This window comes from Jatropha curcas, chromosome 5 (assembly GCF_041381405.1).
Source record: "Jatropha curcas cultivar XTBG-Jc1 chromosome 5, XTBG_Jcur_1.0, whole genome shotgun sequence".
In the NCBI taxonomy this organism is placed as follows: domain Eukaryota; kingdom Viridiplantae; phylum Streptophyta; class Magnoliopsida; order Malpighiales; family Euphorbiaceae; genus Jatropha; species Jatropha curcas.
Window position 1 is genome coordinate 23,840,160 of NC_143155.1, and position 18,985 is coordinate 23,859,144.

Genomic DNA, 18,985 nt, shown 5'->3' on the forward strand with positions numbered 1-18,985 from the left:
GTATATATGAATAGTGAAATGTTCACCAATTTTATGTATTTTTCTCTCAATTTGGAGAGATCAACATTGGAGAAATTTAAAGAATATTTTCTTTACTTTACTTTTCCCCCTTTAATATAATCATTCCTCCAATATTTTAGAGTCCAGAGGTTTTAGAAGGGATCAATTTATGGCATGACATAAGTATTAAAATAATAATAATAATAATAATAATAATAACAACAAATATGTAAGTAAAGATATTTGTGAAAATAATTTAGAAGTAGTAGTTCTTCTTCCTTTTTTTTTTTTTTTTTTTTTCCTTTTCTTGAGACTGATACAAGTAAAAGTGTTGACATGTGTTAGCCCCAGTGATTAAGAAATAGCCAGCGCCATCCTAATCACATAATTTGATAGTGACATTAGCATAACATGTGTTAGAGTTTTGTTTGCTTGATCATTAACTTCTTAATACGAGAAAAAAAGGAGGAACTTGTCCTTTTATTTTATTTTCCTCCATTAAAGAAGAAAAATATGTGGTTGATTGTATAAATTATGATGTACATACTTAGTAAATTCCACAAAATTATGGGAGAGGAAAAGGTATATATATATATATATATATTAATTTTTATCACTAAAAGGGATTGTTTGCTAGTATGAGGAATCATAGTTGACATTGAGTGGGAATGTGCAAAATCATGCTACCTAATCGCATTTAATTCCTTAAACCTTTATAATTTAATGTGTAATTTTATGATGTTTGGTGTGTAGGTATTAATTGGGTTTGGCCTGAGTCTATAATTCCTGTGCAAAAGAAGAAATCTCAAATTGCTCCGTGAATTTGAGATTAATATTCAGTTTATCTAAAAATCAAATTTCTTGTACGATTTACCTCCTCAATTTGCAAAAAAAAGAAAAAGCTCTATTTTTCTTTCTTAATTTTGAACTTTATATATAATTTTGTTAGTTAAAAATATTAAAAATATTTTTTTTATGAAAAAATGGGTGTTTCGTTCTTTTAATTCAAGTTGGGTCAAATGTATAAAGTTGATTTTTAGGCAAACTGAATATTGCACTCAAGTTCAGGGGGAGGGGGGTAAATTGAGCTCTATTCCCTGTACAAATTCACAATTATAAACACTCAGACTGAAAAGTGAAAACCCGACGAATTACATTATGTAAGCGTGAAAATGACCATCTTAACGAGTTGAGAAATCTCGTCGGACCAACTTAGTAATCAAAGTAGCTTATAAATTATATTGAACAAAGCACAACCAAGCGGACATAACACGAACCACAAACCAAATAATGTTCTATTTTCTGTTTTACTAGTTTCCGAGAACAACAAAAAAAAAAAAACGTTTGATTTACAAGAATCCTAGAACAACCTTGCAAAGCGGAAGTCTGAAGCTTAAACCTTCTGAAACCAGCCTCCCTCCTTTTTTAAGAATTTCCAATTTACATTTCTTCCATCAAAACCATACAATTATGGACTCCTTGCAATTGCACATATAAACATAATAGACCAGAAGCAAAAGAGGGGAGCTCATAGAGTAGTGGATAACTGGATACAATAAAACCAAAAAGAAAAAAAAAAAAAAAGGATTTTATGGCGTTGTGGAGAGTGTCACACAACTACAATTCACAGTTCGAATCATCTATAAGGGGTATATTTCTTTCCCAACACCAGGGGGCTATATAACAAATATTGTTTCTCCTGATCGTGATTTAGGATACATGAGGTGATGCTATATTTAAAAAAAAAAAAATTAACATAACCATTCCCACATCAAGGAAGGCAAATAACTAGGTGCTACATTTCAGACAGCCTTTTGAGTTCCTCTTCATAAAATGTGGTAAGAAACAGAAGTTACATGAAATCCATTCTAAACAATCCTGGTGGAAATGCTCGAAGTTGCATTTATCTTTAGCGAGTGCTCAGGAACATATGTGCGACCTGTACAACCAGAAAATAGATATCCATAATAACTCGAGCTGTTGATTAGCCATTTCAGTTATCGGAAAGCATGCGTTAATGATGTAAAGAGAGGAACTAGAAAAGATTCACCTAGTATGGCACTCCTCAAGATAAACATGTTAAAATTCAATAAATCCAATAAAACAAGATAAACAATAGATGATTCCCCAAGTACTGGTATACAACAACAAAGATCCACATTTGCAAGCCAAGGGCACAAAAATAACATGTGCCCAGACACTTCAGCCGTCAGGCTTAAGAGTAAGGCAAAAATACTTGTCTAGACCATGGTTCACCCATGAACCATCAAATAAGGATGAGATCTAATAAAGGTGGGACCCATTTCCTGAAGAGTTAGGACTGCTGAATATCGAATGTTAGTGCATTGCTGTGTGCAAGATCCATCCACAGAGAAATATATTAATATTCAAAATGTTTGCACTGATCTAAGCTAGATAGTGTGTGCAATAGCAATTATGCTAATTTAATCATGCAACCAAGAAAACAAAACTCGCACATGCACTAGAGCTAGAGAAGGATGCATTGATTGTCCATGCTTATTTTGGCACTTAAAACTGAAAAATTTACAGATTTCACAACAGGGGAAGGAAACTCACAATTCTGGTTCAATCCAACAAAGTAACAACAAGTATAGATATTGGGTTATGTTCCATGATGATGCATCCTAGCTTACAACCCAAACGTCCATTTACATATCAAACATAGCACAAGAAAAAATAATATGGTGAATTAATGGGCCGAATATGATGACATTAGAATTTAACCAGCATCTGGTGCATGTAGTCTGAACAATAAAATTGATTCTCAGAGGGAAATATCAGAAAACAGTGTTTTTCTTTTGTCTTTCTGAGTGAGATATTCTACTGTGTTTATGATTATGGAAAAGGGCATTAACAGAACATGAGTAAGTGAGAATTCACCAGAATTCAATAATTCATGAGAAAGCTAGGCTTTCGGTCCTATGAGAAGAACAAAACCTAGCTTGTCAACAAAATATAGCTTTTTCATATAAAGAAAAAATAAAGAAATGGATAGTTGAAGATAATACCTTTCTCCTTAACATCAATCTGTAATGTGTCCAGTGTAATTATGCCATCAGTCAAGGGAAGTAGCTCCAGCTTGATGGTAGCTGTTGATTGAGCAGGGATGCAGCTGATGCAATCACAGATTGTTGTAATTTGCAGTCCAAACACAATCTGTAAAAGAAAAGGACAGAAGAAGGAAGCGTTGCATTACCCTAATGGAATTCGACTCTGGAGCCATAGATGCGTGCAACCCAAATCACTACTTGGAATGACATCAGTTATCGGAGATGACTGTCCATTAAAAGAAACAGAGTGAACTCCACCAATACCACTCTGTTTTGGATTCTCTGGTGGAGGCACAGAGCTCGCCCTCTGTACTGCTGCGCCACTTCTCTCTCCACTTATTCTACCTGAGTACTCGGAAGAATCAACAAGTGCACTCATTGATGTTGTTGGTGAACCCAAGGACCCGACTGAAGGAGGAGAAGTAAATGAAGCAGGAGCAAGAACTGTCATAGTTAGATCTTCAGATGTCAAATTTGATGCCTGAAGTGTTAGGACCTGGCAATTTCACCAAAGCAAAGGTTAATGACCTTAAAAAAATAAATAAAAACATAAATAAGAAAAACTCAGCATAAGTGAAACCTGAACCGGAAGCTGAGAGGCTCTTTCATTAGCTCCAGAACATTGTCCTGACATCTCAGATGCAACAGAGATCATAAGGTCCCTTGAGATACGTGGTCGCCATGTAGTTGGCTGCTTGAAAAACAACCTTGACTCTTCATTCAAATACAAACCATGAAACAAGAAAAATGAGAATAGAAAGAGTTAAATTTAGTATAGACGATGAACTCAACTGAGAACAGGATGCTTACCAGTGTCATTGCATCGGCAAGATACCATAATTGCATATTGATCGATATTTGAAACACTCTTTCCTTCAGCGTTACTTGATGCAAGTCGTGAACTTGGTGATGGGGAAAGTCTTTCACTGTGAACTTTAAGATTCTTTAGCAGGGGGCATGCTGGTTTAAGAATAAAAGAGTGCTCTTCACCTCTCCTGCCATGGGGAAACAAACAGTAAGCTCATGGTAATACTTCTCCATTCAGTAATCAATAACTGAATAGAGATTTCCTTCTGTTCACAACGAACTGATATGTAGCATTGATTATAGTATTTTTCCTTTTATTTTATTTTATTTTATTTATTTATTTATTTTGATTGAGAATAGAGATTCTTTTGACAATGACCAATTTATGCAACAATGAAAATTTTTAGTTGCATAGAGAAAAATTTTTGTTGTGCATCTACACAACTCGTAGGATTCCACAAATGACAAACAGGTCAATTTCACGAACCACGAAGGCCAACAAAGAAACTCCATTACATCATTCCACTATTTCTTCATGTAAGAAGAGAGTGGAACAAGTATAATTTGTAAGTTTCTACATGCACCAAAAACTATCATTAAATCACTTAAACACAATGAGAAAGAAGAAAATGGAAAGCATTATGGAGGTTTCCTAGATGAATGAACTGTTTCATCATCTTAACCTTACTTCCACTAGGTGTGTTGGGATCACCTAAAGAGGTATTGTATTATACACTTGTGCTCATAATAGGAAAAAGGGATGAATAACCAACAAACATAGGACAACTGGATTAACCATGGTACACAAAATGCAGCTGACAACCAATAAATGAGAGTATATTAAGATACCTAGAGTGAACAACAACCTGAGGGCTAGATTTGGTAAACAGTGGTCATTTCCAGCTTCAATGCATGCAATTGGTAATGATGAAGGTGACCCACCCTTTGAAGCCTCTTCGAAAACAATTGTTATAGCATCTATGTATACCACAATATCCGGATTATTTGTTGGACAAACATTCTGCAAAAGAACTTGATAAATTATGGAATTTGCAAAAAATTAAAAGCATTGCAAATTCCAATGAGCACCTGAATTGGATATATTATATGATATGCAGAGGGGAAGAGCATACATATGTCTCCTAACTCAACTAAAAAAAAATCTTAATCCACACCTTTATCTGAACACAGAGAAGGTCCTCTGTATTGCAGTCAGCTGCAAAAGAATGGATCTCTACAGGTTGAATTATTTCAAGTTTCCTCCTCCACCTCCTTCCTGGAATATAGATGCCTTCCAACCCGCAACGAACAGAAAATCTTTCTCGCTCTAATGATACACCTCGGAAAGACAAAAGACCTTCACCTCCCATTTTTTGGCCTTTCAATAATTTCTGAGATGAGTACTGATTCCAGTCTCCAATGTCAAAGTTGGGCTTATAACTTTTGGCTTTAACAGGCTGAGGAGGTGGTGTAGTATTTTGAGGCAATGATGACATGGAGTAACTTCTCAAATGAGAGAAGAGCTGAGAACCAGAAGCTGTAGGCTTTTGAGAAGTACCACTAATTCCAGAAGCAGAACTTAAACGAGGAGGAGAAAAAGAACGAGCTGGAGGAGGAAGAGTGTTATCCAAAGGAAGCAACCATTTTAACAATTCACCACATGGGTCATAATCTGCACCATTTAAGTTGCCCTGTTTCTTGGGGAAAAAATTTGTCTCTTGATATTTCTCAAATTGAAGAATCTCAATAACAGGGTCTCTCAAAAAATTGACACCAATATTAACTTGTAAAAGAACCTGCATCCTTCCAAACAAATAAACAAGTGAGAATCAGTAGCCTGACCAACTGCTTAAAAATTTACATAATAAGCATCATATTGGTGTAATGATATATATTGCAGCAAGGATCTAAACTGAACACCCCTGCCATACATGTTGTCAAACAATAACTACTCGCATACATTATCAAATGGCATGACTTTATATTATATATCGCACATATTCATGGTTTCTTAACTAAAAAAGGGGTAACTACATGATTCCATAACATGCAGTTGCCCATCAAGAAACTCCTAAAACCATTACATGTTTGAGAGTCAACATGGATATAAATACATAGTCCAGGAAAGTGTGCAATTGCATGTAACTTACAAATTTTGCTGTGATCCCTAGGTCATAAAACATGTCTTTTAGTTAAAAATCTTTATTGATACTTCATAAGATAGGAACTTTTCTCGAATTTTTTGTCTCAAAAATGCAAGCCATAGCCCTAAACGCAATACACAAAATGTTGATTGACTTTTTTTGATGTTGCAATTACAGCATGGACTATAGAAAATAACAAATTATAGCCCAATTTGTTATTGTGGAAATTATGGCCAAGGCACCTGAATCTATTTAATGACATATAAAATCAGTCACTAATCTGGGATTTGAAGAGGGATACATCAAAATAAGACAGTAACTGATATTAGGCTGCTAAACATATCAGTCTGTCCATTTAATTCCTTGATTTAAAAGTTACTTTACATGTAACTAAATAGAATTAGAACACAAGGCCAAAGCAAAGAATGAGCATAGTTTATAACTGACCATTTTCAAAGTTTAGGGCTAAGATTGAAATGGGAAAAGATTCAGACCTTTTATGTGATTAACCTCTAATAGAACCTAAGAAAACAGAGACAGGGAGGGATTACAATTGAAAGAATAAGGCACCCTCCTGTGTAGTAAACAAGACCCATATACAAGACAGCCTTCCAATCATATATCAAAGTGACAACAAAAAGACACAAGTTTTATTAGAATTGTGAAATGCAGGAGTTTTACAAAAAATAATATGTCACCGCCAACTATAGGTGTAACAAGAATTCTGCTAGGATTCACATAAAACAGAAAGCAAAGCTGGGAATCTGCATATCTTACGCACAAATTGACAACTTCAAAGGGCAGAAACAAGGATTACATGTTCTGTAGCTCAACCTATAGACCATCCAGTTTGAAAACCATGAAGAACTATTTTTAATGGTTGGTCACCACATCCACCATACCATGGAGAAATATCAAACACAACATGCATATCAAACACTAAAACTGCATGTCATATATGCGCAACAAAAAACAATAACTTACAAAATGCAGATAGTAGTTATTATGACAAGAATGTTACAAAAGTACAAAGTAGAAGATGCACTATTTTCATGAAGATCCATCAAACAAAAAGCTCATTATGACAAATGTAGAGGTTCTCAGACACATACCACTATGTCTCCATTAGGGAGAGAGCAACATGAAACACTATTTCTTGCAGCTCCACCAGAGAGATTAGCATCAAAGTTGCCTCTATCAATAAGAGCACCAAGTCGGGATTTGTTATTTGCAGATGTTTTGGCTTCATTTACAGTGTAGTTCTGACCTTCTATCTCAGAAGATTTTGGACCAGAAGCACCTTTCTTTGACCAAAGTGACTCCCCTGCTTCTGCAATCCTAACAAAAAAGTGAGAGTTCCGAAATTTTTGCAACAATGTTTCAGTTTGTCTTTTCTGATCTTCCATTCTGAGAAACGATTCACTGGCAGAAATGTACTTTTGTGGATCAATGTCTTGTTTTGATGGTTCCTTCCCATTTTGGTCTACAGCTTGGCCATCAGAACTGACTTCCCCTTCTCCAGGACTCACTCTTGTTCCTTCTTTCACACTCCCATTTTGTTTTTCAGGGCTTTGTCCAATACCATTCTTGGACATCACTGCAGCTACTTTAAATGGAGTAATAATTTCTGTATCCTGCTTATATGCTGACAAGCATGCCAGGACATGAACTTGCTCACCTGGAATAAAATAGAGTCCAGGTATCATATAATGAACACAATGTCTCTGGCACATATAATAACTGAGACATGTCAAAACTGGAAGAACCAAGAGACAATGAAAGATAGGCACCAGGAAAAACAAATGACCGATCCAGGGAGCGCAATGAATGTATATCTGTTGCATTATTCCAATCATCAGGAAGTTCCCCTACAAAAACGTAGGAATCATGAAACACCCATCAATCCCATGGAAACCACATAAACAGGGAAAAACTTGGGGAAACTAATTTCGGAAAGTACATAGCAAAATTTCAAAATAGAAATAAATAAAATGAACAGTAATATCACACTTTATGAAGAAGTTTAAGAACACAACTTTCATGAATGAGTCAGGAGAGTAAACGGAGGCACATTGTACAATATATTTGACAGGTAACTGTTGACAATAAATAAAACCCTTAAAATAACTATGAACAACCAAAACAGCAGGCCACCAGATACCAGCCAAGCCCAAAAAATTTTCACATGCCTTCCCTATATGATTAAAAATCACATGTGATCAGGAAGGAACCTTCACAATTTTGTTGGCTTGATTATTTGAATATATGGAAGAGTCCATTATGAAGCAAAGAAAGATTTCAATTGTGAATTCATAGGGAAAATGCATACAGTGTAAACAAAAATTTAGCATGGGAGCCAATAATTGAGAAAACGCCTTAACCTATAGAGCACTCTTTTAAGGTCACATAAAAACAGAATTGCGGCTAAACACATCATTTGTTTCAAGAGTAATAACCTAGAAGCAAGCAAAACAACCAAGCATCTAGGTCTCCAATAAGATGTGAAAAGGATATCCATAATTCATATTTCTAATGTACTAAGATTTCAATAATCACAGAAATTGGAGGAACCATGTACCAAGAAAATAGAAAATGTTAGCAAATGATGTTATTTGCTTAAGGAATATGTGCATCTGATTCATTTTCATGCACTTCTATTCTTGAATTATTTATTAAACCTTCCTGTAGCTCTGACAATCACTTCCAATAAGGGAAAATTTGGCAAGATTGCATTGTCTAATCCAAATAACACACCAATCATCCTCAGTGTTTCCAGTGAGAAAATCAATCCAATCCATTCCCCTCTGACCTACCTCCTACAAAACTAAATACGATAAGAAAGCAGAAGCCGAGGCAAAAGGAAATCACAGAATTTCTGGTATTCCATCCTTCAGCAGCATTCTCAAAGAAATTATTTTAAAGGAAAGGAATCAAGGATGCTTGATAAATATACTAAGACCGAAGTTAAACAAAACAAAAATCTGTACTCATCAAGTATGTAGTTGAATTTAGATAATCAGAACCCCAATCAAAGGTCAGTGAGTTAAGGCCTAGTAGAAGTAAAGCTGCTAATAAGACGCCGTTCATGACCTACTTTGAGCTCAACTTGACAGAAACTCATTCAAGCTCACTTTTTGAAGCTTTTTTAATACATGAGCTAAACCTCAGTTTAACAAAGCTCAAAATATTTAAACTCATGAGATACTTGTTTGTAGGCTCATGAGCTCACTCGTATATAATTTAATTTTATATATACATGTACATTTTTATTTATAATTTTATGAAAAGATATACTTATTTAAAATTATGCATTGAGCAATAATAAAAAAAAAAATTAAATTCTATAGTGCATACTTAGAATAGTTAAAGTTCACACCTTTAAAAGAAATGATGATCCAGTTCACAGTGATGTACATAACCTCCCCCATGCTTTTTGTAAAAAGATTGTTTCCACGACTCAAATTCATGACCTTTAGGTCACAAGTGGAGTACCAAATATACTAAAACCAGCCTCTTAAAGTTCATGCCTTTATCATAAAAATTATTAAAAGTAAAAATATCATGGAACTATAGTTAAATTTTGTGGATAAACATAAAAATTATTTTTTATAACTCAAATTTATTAAGAAAACTTAAGCTCAGTTTGGCTTGTTTAGACTCGCAAGCTCTATAAGTTGCGTGATACTTAGCTTACTTATAAATGAGCCAGGCTTGATTGTTTAGCCAAATATCGGTTCGACTTGGCTCAGTTATGGCCAAATGTAGAAGATTTACACCAACTAAATCCACATCATACACAGACACTGATGCTTACCGTTCACATACATCTTCTAAAGAAAATTTTTCATATTGATATTAGAGCAGGAATCATTTTGAAGTTCCTAAGAAAAACAAATTCCTTTATTGCTCAAAGGAGAGAGATAAAGAGAGAGAACTTATACTAAATTTAAGCAAAATAACATTTTTCAAGATAAACAACCATAAAATAACAACAAAAATAAGGTTTCAGTTTGGAACAATATTATCAAATATGTACCTCAACAATGATAACCAAGGAGAATAGAGAAAAGGCTTCACAACCTAACTCATTTCAGATCAGCATCCCCATTTAACGATAACAGTGGGGATCACCAAGGACATGTGTAAGCATCAAATCCAGCTCGGAGAACATTCAAAATTTAAGCATCCTAGCAGTACCAAATTACTATACTCCATTTTTGAAGTAACAGTGGAGAAATCTGCCATCAATATCACATCTCTATCCACAATAGCCGCAAGGTGCGAGCTTTTTATTTTATTTTTTTTTCTTGAGGAAAAACAAGATGCATACTTAGCATCAGCCTCACTGACCTCTTATTGAGTTATCCATGCTTGATGATGCACACTCAATTAGGAAATTACCACAGGTTTTTACCTAATACAGACACTTGGATTTAGAACAATAACTATGCTCCAACTAAAGACATCTTCCTAGTATAAAGAAGTGTAGATGCTCAACAGTATGGTCAAATTATGTATAATATAAACACCAAAAGAAGTTCAAATTATGATAGTTCTACCTTAACCAGAGTATAAAAGTGGGTTAGCAATCTTCCAATGCTCAAAACACTTATAGATCAAAGCAAAGGAAGGTGACCAAAGTGTGCATATCGCTGTACTAATTATTCAATGAATCAATACAGCTAAGCTAACTAAAACGGTCAAACAATACCTTGAGGAATAGTAATCCATCCTTCTTCCTCAGAAACATCTTGGTGGTTTGCCACCACATGAGAGTCATTCTTAGCACTCGCACCACCAACAGTGCCATTTTCATCTCCACTTCCCTGAGCCTCTCCATCACGAGCCTGTGCTGTAGGAGATTGGGGAAATGGGTCTTCAGCTATAAGACCCTCCAAAGTTCCTGATGGTTTTGATGTCTGACGTGTGTCTGCTGGAGGTTCTTGTACAGGAACCTGTTCTGTCACTACATTCTGGGTAGTATACCGCTGCAGGAAATTCATTGTCCCCAGGAAAATTTATCTGCGTATTAGAAGTATGCCATTGTAAGTGTAATTGAACTATCACGTCACTGAATAAAGTTGATGCGTATGCCGTGTTGGATGAAAGGGAAGGGGAGGAAAAATCAATGCCCACAACTCGCTTGTTACTAAACAACTATGCAAAATCAATATAGTAAAAAGTGATAAAAAAAACCATCTAAATCACAATTTAAAACAGGATCCTTAACTTCCTCCTCCTCATGCAACTCCAAACCAAAACAAGATATAACTGGCACCCTGCTCCTGATGGGAAAACAAAAAATAGTAGGAAATTTTACTTTAACGAGTTCAAAAAACAAGAATCAAAAAGCACAAAACCATTGAACTACAATTTGAGAGCCCAGAATCCTTTTAACTTCCAAAACAATATGGAATTGAATTGAAAAGAGGACAGACGCACAAGCAAACCAAAAGCACAGATAAAAGTATAATGTGGCAAAATCGGTTAACTCGTGAACTATCAAACCGCTCATTGAAGCCAATTTAGCAAGTCCAAGGAAAATAAGAAAGCAAATCAGTATCAGGCACACTTGGAGATCCATGATTAGTGATTAGACATGTTTTGGTTCCGATAGGAGGTGATGATTGTAGATTTTAGCTGAAATGGTAGTGTTAGCGTTACCTGATCGGAGATCAAACCGGAAAGTGGCCTTGGAAATGAGATAGATCCCCTTCCCAGGGCAGAGAGAGGCGAGTTGGTGCAGAGACGCCTTTCGGGCTTATAAATTAAAACTCTCACTAATAAAAATTTCCAATTCCAAGCCCAATAGAGAGAGGTTACATGATTATATGTATAAAAACTTTTTATTTTCTTTTAATTTAAAATATTATTATACATAAAATTGATATCATTAATAATATGTTAAGTGCCAAATACTAATTCATTAAATATTTTTAAAAATTGAGGCTGAAATAATTAATATTTAAATTCTTTTTCTTTTACTACCTCCATCCAGTTAAAATTCCTACAATCCATAGGACGGAGGAAGTAATTGTGATTATTAAGTTATTTTTTTATCAATTCTTTAAATAATTAATGCTTGCTTATTGAATTTAATATTTTTAATATAATGGAGATAATGGCCATCAATGAAATTAGTAATATCAAAGTAATCAAAATATCAAATTCTTGAATATATAAGATCCATCCCGATTTTCCTATGCATCTACATAGTGGAAAATTGAATTCCTATAAAAAAATATAAAATTTTAGAAAGAAAACAAAATTGATATCCTTAATTATATAATACTCAATTCATATTAAATTAAGTCATGAGATTGTATATAGGATTTCATAGTAAGTAATCTTTAAGCAGTGTTTATATCTCTTTTTTTTTTTTTTTTAAGGATATATCTCATTTTAATGAGTCATAACATATATTATGTGTGTTTTTAAAATAAAGTTATATAGAGAAACACATGGCGTGTGTTATTTTCATGTAGTTGAATGAAATCCTGTTATTTTACTTCTCTGGTATTTTTCTTTTTTTTGAGTTCTTTTTGTATAGTTACTGAAAAATGACAAGGATGAGAGTTGTTCGAACCCAGTTCAACCATTATGCTCAAAATAAGTGATATATTAATAATATGAAAAATACAAAAATATATATACCGAAGATAATCATCGAATGCAATCGAAAGTAAATAATTGACTTTACATTAAAAATAGAGAAATATTATAATTATGTTCAATAAATTTAGACATTTTAATAACAAGCTTATAACTTTAATCCCATGCCATTAATTGTTTAATACTACACATTGTTGGGAAAAAATTACGCAAAATCCCCAATAAGTCAGATTTATGAGGGAGCAAAATAATAATACACACAATTTGATAACGGGGTTCGGCTAATATTGCCTACGTCTCCGGACCGCCACAAATCTTTTATAGAAAAATAAATAAATTGTTTACATACACTCACAGCTTTCTATTCAAGAATACCCGAAAAATTAAGTTTAATTTTTCTTCTTAAATAATCTCTCTACTTTTCTCTCTCACAATTGCTCTCACTCACTCTATTCTTCTTGTTGGTGTGTAACTTGAGGTTTTGCTGCCTCTATTTATAGAAGAGGTGAATGCATAGGAATGCCGTGTACAACTTCATTGCCTTCCATTTTTGACTACGCATAGAAATACCGTGTACAACTCCATTTGCATAAATTTCATATGTTTATTTATTTTTCTTCCTTCATTTGTTGACTTACTTTCTTTATTTCATTTATTTTCAAGAATGTGTAGGTCTCATGGCCAACATACTTTGACACACATCATTAAATAAATAATGATAAATATACATACAATCTAATAATAGATTAAGTTCAAATCCTCTTTCAAATACTAAAAAATTTGTTTAATGGTATAGATTAGAGACCCAAATCATAGGAGATTTTTATTGTGACTCGATAAGAATAATTCATAATTTTCAAAAGAAAAAAAGGAAAGAACAGTTCATTATTTTAGTCAGTTATATTTTGTCCCACCTGTGTAAAGTTCCGAACTTACCCCTTTATAGTGCAAAAATAGAAATTAAAAAAAAAAAAAAGAAATAACGGCAACGTTTCTCTACCAAACCGCAGCGCGAACAACATCTGGCCTCGGGGAAAAAAAAAAAAAAGATAAACAAAAGTACAATACAATCTTCGCGGCACACAAAAGGAAAGTAATTAAAATGTCGAATTCAAATGTACAAACCCTAGCTGAAAACCCCAGACCTAGCGATCAGAACCCTAACCAATCGCAAGAATGGGAAACAATGGCTCGAGCTTGGCTCAGCGCATTCCCCGAAGCTAAAGCCGTTACCATCACCGAGGTCGAGGCTTGGATAGACTCCAATCGCGGCTCCTTACCGGCTGACCTCCAGTCCATGCCTCGAACCGATCTCATTGATCGCCTCCTAGCAATTCAAAATTACATGAGGTTGCCCAATCAGGTACTTTACTGCTATTTGTAACTATGGTTTCATCAGTTTTTTTTTTGAGGTATTAAAAAAATTGATCCATTGGAGATATTACTTGTTTTGGGAGCTCAAGTCACTGTAATTGTCGCCTTTTATGTGCAAGTATTTTGGAAAACGATCAAAAGCTGTATTTCTGTTGAGTGTTGGCATACAATTGAGGAACGACTTAGATTGTTTGTGTAGGTGTAGTTTTAGAATAAATAAACAATTTTGACTTTGATACGTTGCTTTTAATAGCACAATAAGAGTGCTTTTAATTTTACATATTAGAGACAATTCACTGCAAAAATTTGTTTGGAGCAAGTAAATCACTTTGCAGTGATATTACCTGCACTTGTCGCGTATGCAGCTACCCTTATTTAGAAGCATTGAATTCTTTAAGAACTTACTTTGATGATGGGCAATTGGCATTGATTTTGGTCGCACCTATGGGATAAATGTTATGCGGTATAGATAATTTGCTATAACAATTGAATTAGGACGAGCTTCTCTAGTGCTAGAGAATGGGAATGATGAGGGCTAGGGTTTGTTACATGCCAAATGATGACTTTATGCTGTAAAGTATTAAGTTATCAAAGTAAAACATTGTCTCAGCAAAGTTACTGCTAGAGATATGCGAGGAGAATATTATGATGCTGCAGTCGGGGTTTTAGGCAATTGTTCTGGTTCAAAGCTGGAAGTGCTGTGTGTGAAAATGAGAAGGGTAGGAAAGTATAAAGATCAAGGTGGAAAACATTGCCTTTGCTCAGTACTTCTGGGTTTAGAAAGTTATTGAATTTGAACATATGGTATTCTGAGGTCAACATTGATCTTCATTATGTATTTGCTGTAGATAGTTGCATTATATTGTTAACACTTGTTCTATATGCTTAAGCTTAGAGCATACTATTTTTTGTTTATCTGCAATTTTCCCATGTCAATGAAGCTAGATTTCCTTCTTTTGGATGCTAGAGGACCATAACAGTAGCCTTGCATTGTGTTTTACATGTTTTTACAACATTCTCTTGAATGGCATCTTTATTCCGTATGAAATTGAAAATTTTAGATATCCTAAGCGTGTCATATGAAATATCAGTCAAATTATTTAACAACCTCTTGTCTTCATTTCTTCTTCTATTTCCACCTCTCCTCCTCCTCAAAGCTGTGCTGCCTTTCTTCTCTTTCTGCATATATCCCCTTGCTTCCTGTATTGTATTAAGAACTGAGTAGTTGCCATCTTTCCTTTAGCAGGCAACAGAAATGAATCAGGTTGATCTTCCACAAGCTCGCTTTCAACGAACAGATCAATGGCTACCAGTTTATTCCTGGTTGGAATCTTTAGATAAAGATGAAGTTGTCAAATCTAAAGATATTTCTGATTGGCTAACTGAGAACCCAGAGGTCAGAGACCAATTATGCTCCAGACATTCTCGATACCATTTGATGCACTACATTAAAAAGTGTCATTTGAAGATTCTAAAGAGGAGGGAAAGGAAGAAGGTACGGATATTTCTCATCTTTGCTTTCTCTGTTTTAAGAACCCATCAGAATCATAGCCATTGCCTGATAGATGGAAACACATATTGTCAGAAACTTGCGGATGCTTCCTCCATCTCAAAGCTATAAGTAAAATGCTTGTATTAATCTGTTTATCATTTTATTAGTTAAATGAGGTCCTGAATTTCTAACTCATCCAATCAAACCCAAGTTTGGTAATGATGGTAAAACTGTCCAAAGCATGATAATTTATTGTTTAAAGTTTAGTAGTTTCACTTGAAGAGGGGAAAAAGGTAGCTCAACAAAAAGCAGTTCACCTTGTGTTGGTTGAGTAGATGCAATTTTGAGGGTTTTTTTTTTTTTTTTTGGAAAAAAAAAGAAAAAAAAGTTAAGGAAGAAAATAAAGAAATGCCTTTATGTATTGTGATTTGTGACTTTGTGAGGGGCTCAAGTTATTTAGTTTGTATCATCAAATATTGTTTTCAATTATTTAAAGTAAGGGAGTCTAAGATGTTTTTTTTTTATTTTTTATTTTTCTTAATCTCTTATCTCTATGCTAAATTACTCGCATCAAATTGTCGCTCGATTATGTTACTTCTGTTCACGTCGACCATATGAGGTAAACAGAGATTACATCAGACTAACCATATGAGGTTTATGTCTTGAACAGGGATTACATCAGACTAACAAACCAACTTCTCCAAAAGTTCACAAGATTGTGGAAACCAAAGAAGTAGTACCACTTCCAAGTATGATCCTTAATATTTCTGCAGATTGTCTTTATATTTATGAAATGGAAGATCTTGCATTTTCCTCTCTTTCTCTGAGGGCACAATTCCATCTCATGAAAAGGGCGCTTACAGAAAATTGGCCCATCTTATAATAGCAGCTGAAAACCATTTAAGCGAAGTTCTTTGAAGTCGTCATAAACTCTTGATATTGACAAGGAGGATGACTCGTGTTTGTCATTGTTAGCTTTGGGGTTGAGCTGACTCGAGTAGAGCACAAAGACATGAACACTTGAATTGCAAAGATGATGTATCTTACAATTAGATACAGCATAATGATGATTTTTTTTTTTTTTTTTTTTTTTTTTTTTTTTTTTTTTTTTTTTTAAATTTGCGTCGCAGGTAATCCTTTGAACAATATACCCAAGGATAGCGACTTGTACTTGGTCAAACGAAACGAGGCTCTTCGTAGATATCAGATGTAAGTCAACAAGTATTTTTTCTTTGTTATTAATTTCGTCTCTCATATTTAGATTTTTTTTCACTAGCTATTTATATGAATTTCAGCTTACTGGAGTTAGAGAAGAAGCTTTTCCCTCACTTTTCAAAGCGTCAGGCTGTGCAAAAATGAAGCAATGATGAATGACAATTTTGAATTTTCTATCTAGATAAATGCGAATCAGCTAAAATTGTGCAAATCCTTCCTCTCAAGGCGGATGATGAATGGTTTTTGTAAATGGAAAATGACTATTTTATCCTCATCGCCATTGAAATACATGCTTTGGCTTTTATTTGAAAAATACATTATTTTGTCATTTTTTAAAATTCATTCATATCTCATATTTCACATGACACTCACAGGTCACAAGCCACGTAGCATTAAAGATGCTCTAAGCACAAAATAGTTGAAATAGCTATGAGCAAGGAAATATTGCCGCGTGGCGTTGATTATAAAACTGGACAACACACAACATGCTGACGCGGATGGATAAGAAGCAGCGTCGATTTTTCTGTTTGTTTCCCGCTGGTTGCTTTCAGATGATTCTGATTTCTGCCTCCTAAGTTTACTGCTAAAGAAAATTAATTTATGTTTCAGTATATTTTATCAATTTTAAAATTGAGGCGTTTTATCCAATTTTACTTAGAAATTATAATTTTACCGTCAAAATTTATCTTATTGTACCACCATGTATATGTTTACTTTCTCTGTAGAAAAAATAGCTATAAAATTTATTTATTTAAATAATTTTTTTCTGCAATTAAAATTTTATTTAAATTTCGCAATAAACAAATTTCTAAATTCGCTATAAAATTATTTTAAAATTTCTTTTTTAGTATTCATAGCCAATCTTTATTTTGCTATTTAAATGACAACTTTTGATATTTTAAACTAATTTTTAATACTTGAATCAAATAATAAAAAATAAATTGTGAAAAATATTTATTAAAAATAAATTAGATTTACTATTATTTTACAATTTGTAATGTAATGTCACTACTTGATAGATAACTTGGTATATAAATATATAACATATTTTAATTCGTAAATTTACAAAATAATTAACTAATAAAAGAATTAACATATTGAAAATTTCAAATGGCTATTATTAAAAGAATTTTATTTAAAATTCACTTCTAATCTTACCTGGATATGGTAGTGTAAACCGAAAAAATAAAAAAGGCCCAATCAACATTCTGAGTTTAGTCCATCTTGACTTAAATAGAATAGGACCAAATTTAAATTAGTTAACCCTAATTCACCCATTACCCATGGTACTTTGCGATTTTCCATATCTTGATTTCCTAATTAGCTATTATGCAGCTGCATTGTACGTAATAATGTACCTCCTCCACCAGATCTCATATAACAGGTGAAGGGTTACGATGACCACTTTTGTTACAACTCGTACTAGACATTAAAAAAAAAAAAGGAAAATTATAATTAAAAAAATAAAAAAACAACCCTGACCATACAACTGTGTGCAGTATAATTGGATTCTACTATTTGTTTGGATTTGCATAATTGCGTTAGGACCCACACTTCAAAGCCCAAAATAGGAAAGGACGTTGTCATTGTTAAAATTCATCTTTTTTTTTTTTTTTTTTTAATTTTTTTATTGCCGCTCGCCTCATGAGACGGAGTAAGATAGTTTTCATTAAAATTATAGAAAGCTAAAACCAAAAACCAGAAAAATTGTTTCCCCTAAAAAAGAAAAAAGCAGAAAAATTACAACTCTTGCCTGAAAAAAAGAAGCAAGGTAGTAGTTCTTTTTTCTTTTATTTAAATTAAGAGATGAATGTAGGAGTTTTTCTCACATGTTTTTCCATGTTCTTATAAAATTTAGATAACTTATTATCCTAATAACAGCAAGACATCGCATTTAATAAAATATGCTTATCCATTTATTTTTACACAAAGCATGTATAGTCCAAGTGGATGTCATCATACATTGTGAGTTTTTAAAATAATGTTATTCCCTCTCTTCCACTTTAATAATTATAAATTTAAATGCTCAAAAAGACATATACGAGAGGAATGAAATGTATCTAAAATATTTATCCTCGTTTGAAAAAAAGTGAGTTAAGGAAGGACGATGGTAAATAAGGGTAAGACTTAACCTCCTTTACCTCTCAAATCTTAAATTTAACTACACTCTAATTTAGGGTGTAAGCAAGAATAGGGGGAGGTTATTAAGGTTTTTTTTTTTGTACTATTTTAATTATTTATCCCTCTCTTTTCTTCTTTCTAAATACAAA

The 18,985-nt window shown here is 33.6% G+C and overlaps 2 protein-coding genes across 4 annotated transcripts; one reads left to right on the forward strand and one right to left on the reverse strand.

Annotated features, from left to right (window-relative positions):
• Positions 1–1,503: 1,503 nt before the first annotated feature.
• Positions 1,504–11,826, reverse strand: LOC105649777 (heat-inducible transcription repressor). 2 transcript variants are annotated; one of them, XM_012236553.4, is made up of 12 exons: positions 11,687–11,818; positions 11,253–11,307; positions 10,734–11,044; positions 7,813–7,890; positions 7,135–7,700; positions 5,054–5,674; positions 4,745–4,899; positions 3,882–4,066; positions 3,652–3,785; positions 3,218–3,567; positions 3,030–3,133; positions 1,504–1,939 (listed from the first exon to the last, which is right to left on the reverse strand). In XM_012236553.4, the coding sequence occupies exons 3-12, from the start codon at positions 11,023–11,025 to the stop codon at positions 1,869–1,871; spliced, it is 2,556 nt and encodes an 851-aa protein (XP_012091943.1). In that variant the 5' UTR covers positions 11,026–11,044; positions 11,253–11,307; positions 11,687–11,818; the 3' UTR covers positions 1,504–1,868. The 2 variants fall into 2 exon arrangements, with proteins under 2 accessions (XP_012091943.1, XP_012091942.1); XM_012236552.4 differs by lacking the exon at positions 11,253–11,307 and having other exon boundaries at positions 11,687–11,826.
• Positions 11,827–13,646: 1,820 nt separating this feature from the next.
• On the forward strand, positions 13,647–17,363 carry LOC105649778 (ribonucleoside-diphosphate reductase subunit beta). 2 transcript variants are annotated; one of them, XM_012236554.4, is made up of 5 exons: positions 13,647–13,997; positions 15,252–15,503; positions 16,171–16,249; positions 16,631–16,709; positions 16,796–17,363. In XM_012236554.4, exons 1-5 carry the CDS (start codon positions 13,737–13,739, stop codon positions 16,857–16,859), a joined length of 735 nt encoding a protein of 244 aa, XP_012091944.1. In that variant the 5' UTR covers positions 13,647–13,736; the 3' UTR covers positions 16,860–17,363. The 2 variants fall into 2 exon arrangements, with proteins under 2 accessions (XP_012091944.1, XP_012091945.1); XM_012236555.4 differs by having other exon boundaries at positions 13,650–13,997; positions 15,255–15,503.
• The last annotated feature ends 1,622 nt before the right edge of the window (positions 17,364–18,985 follow it).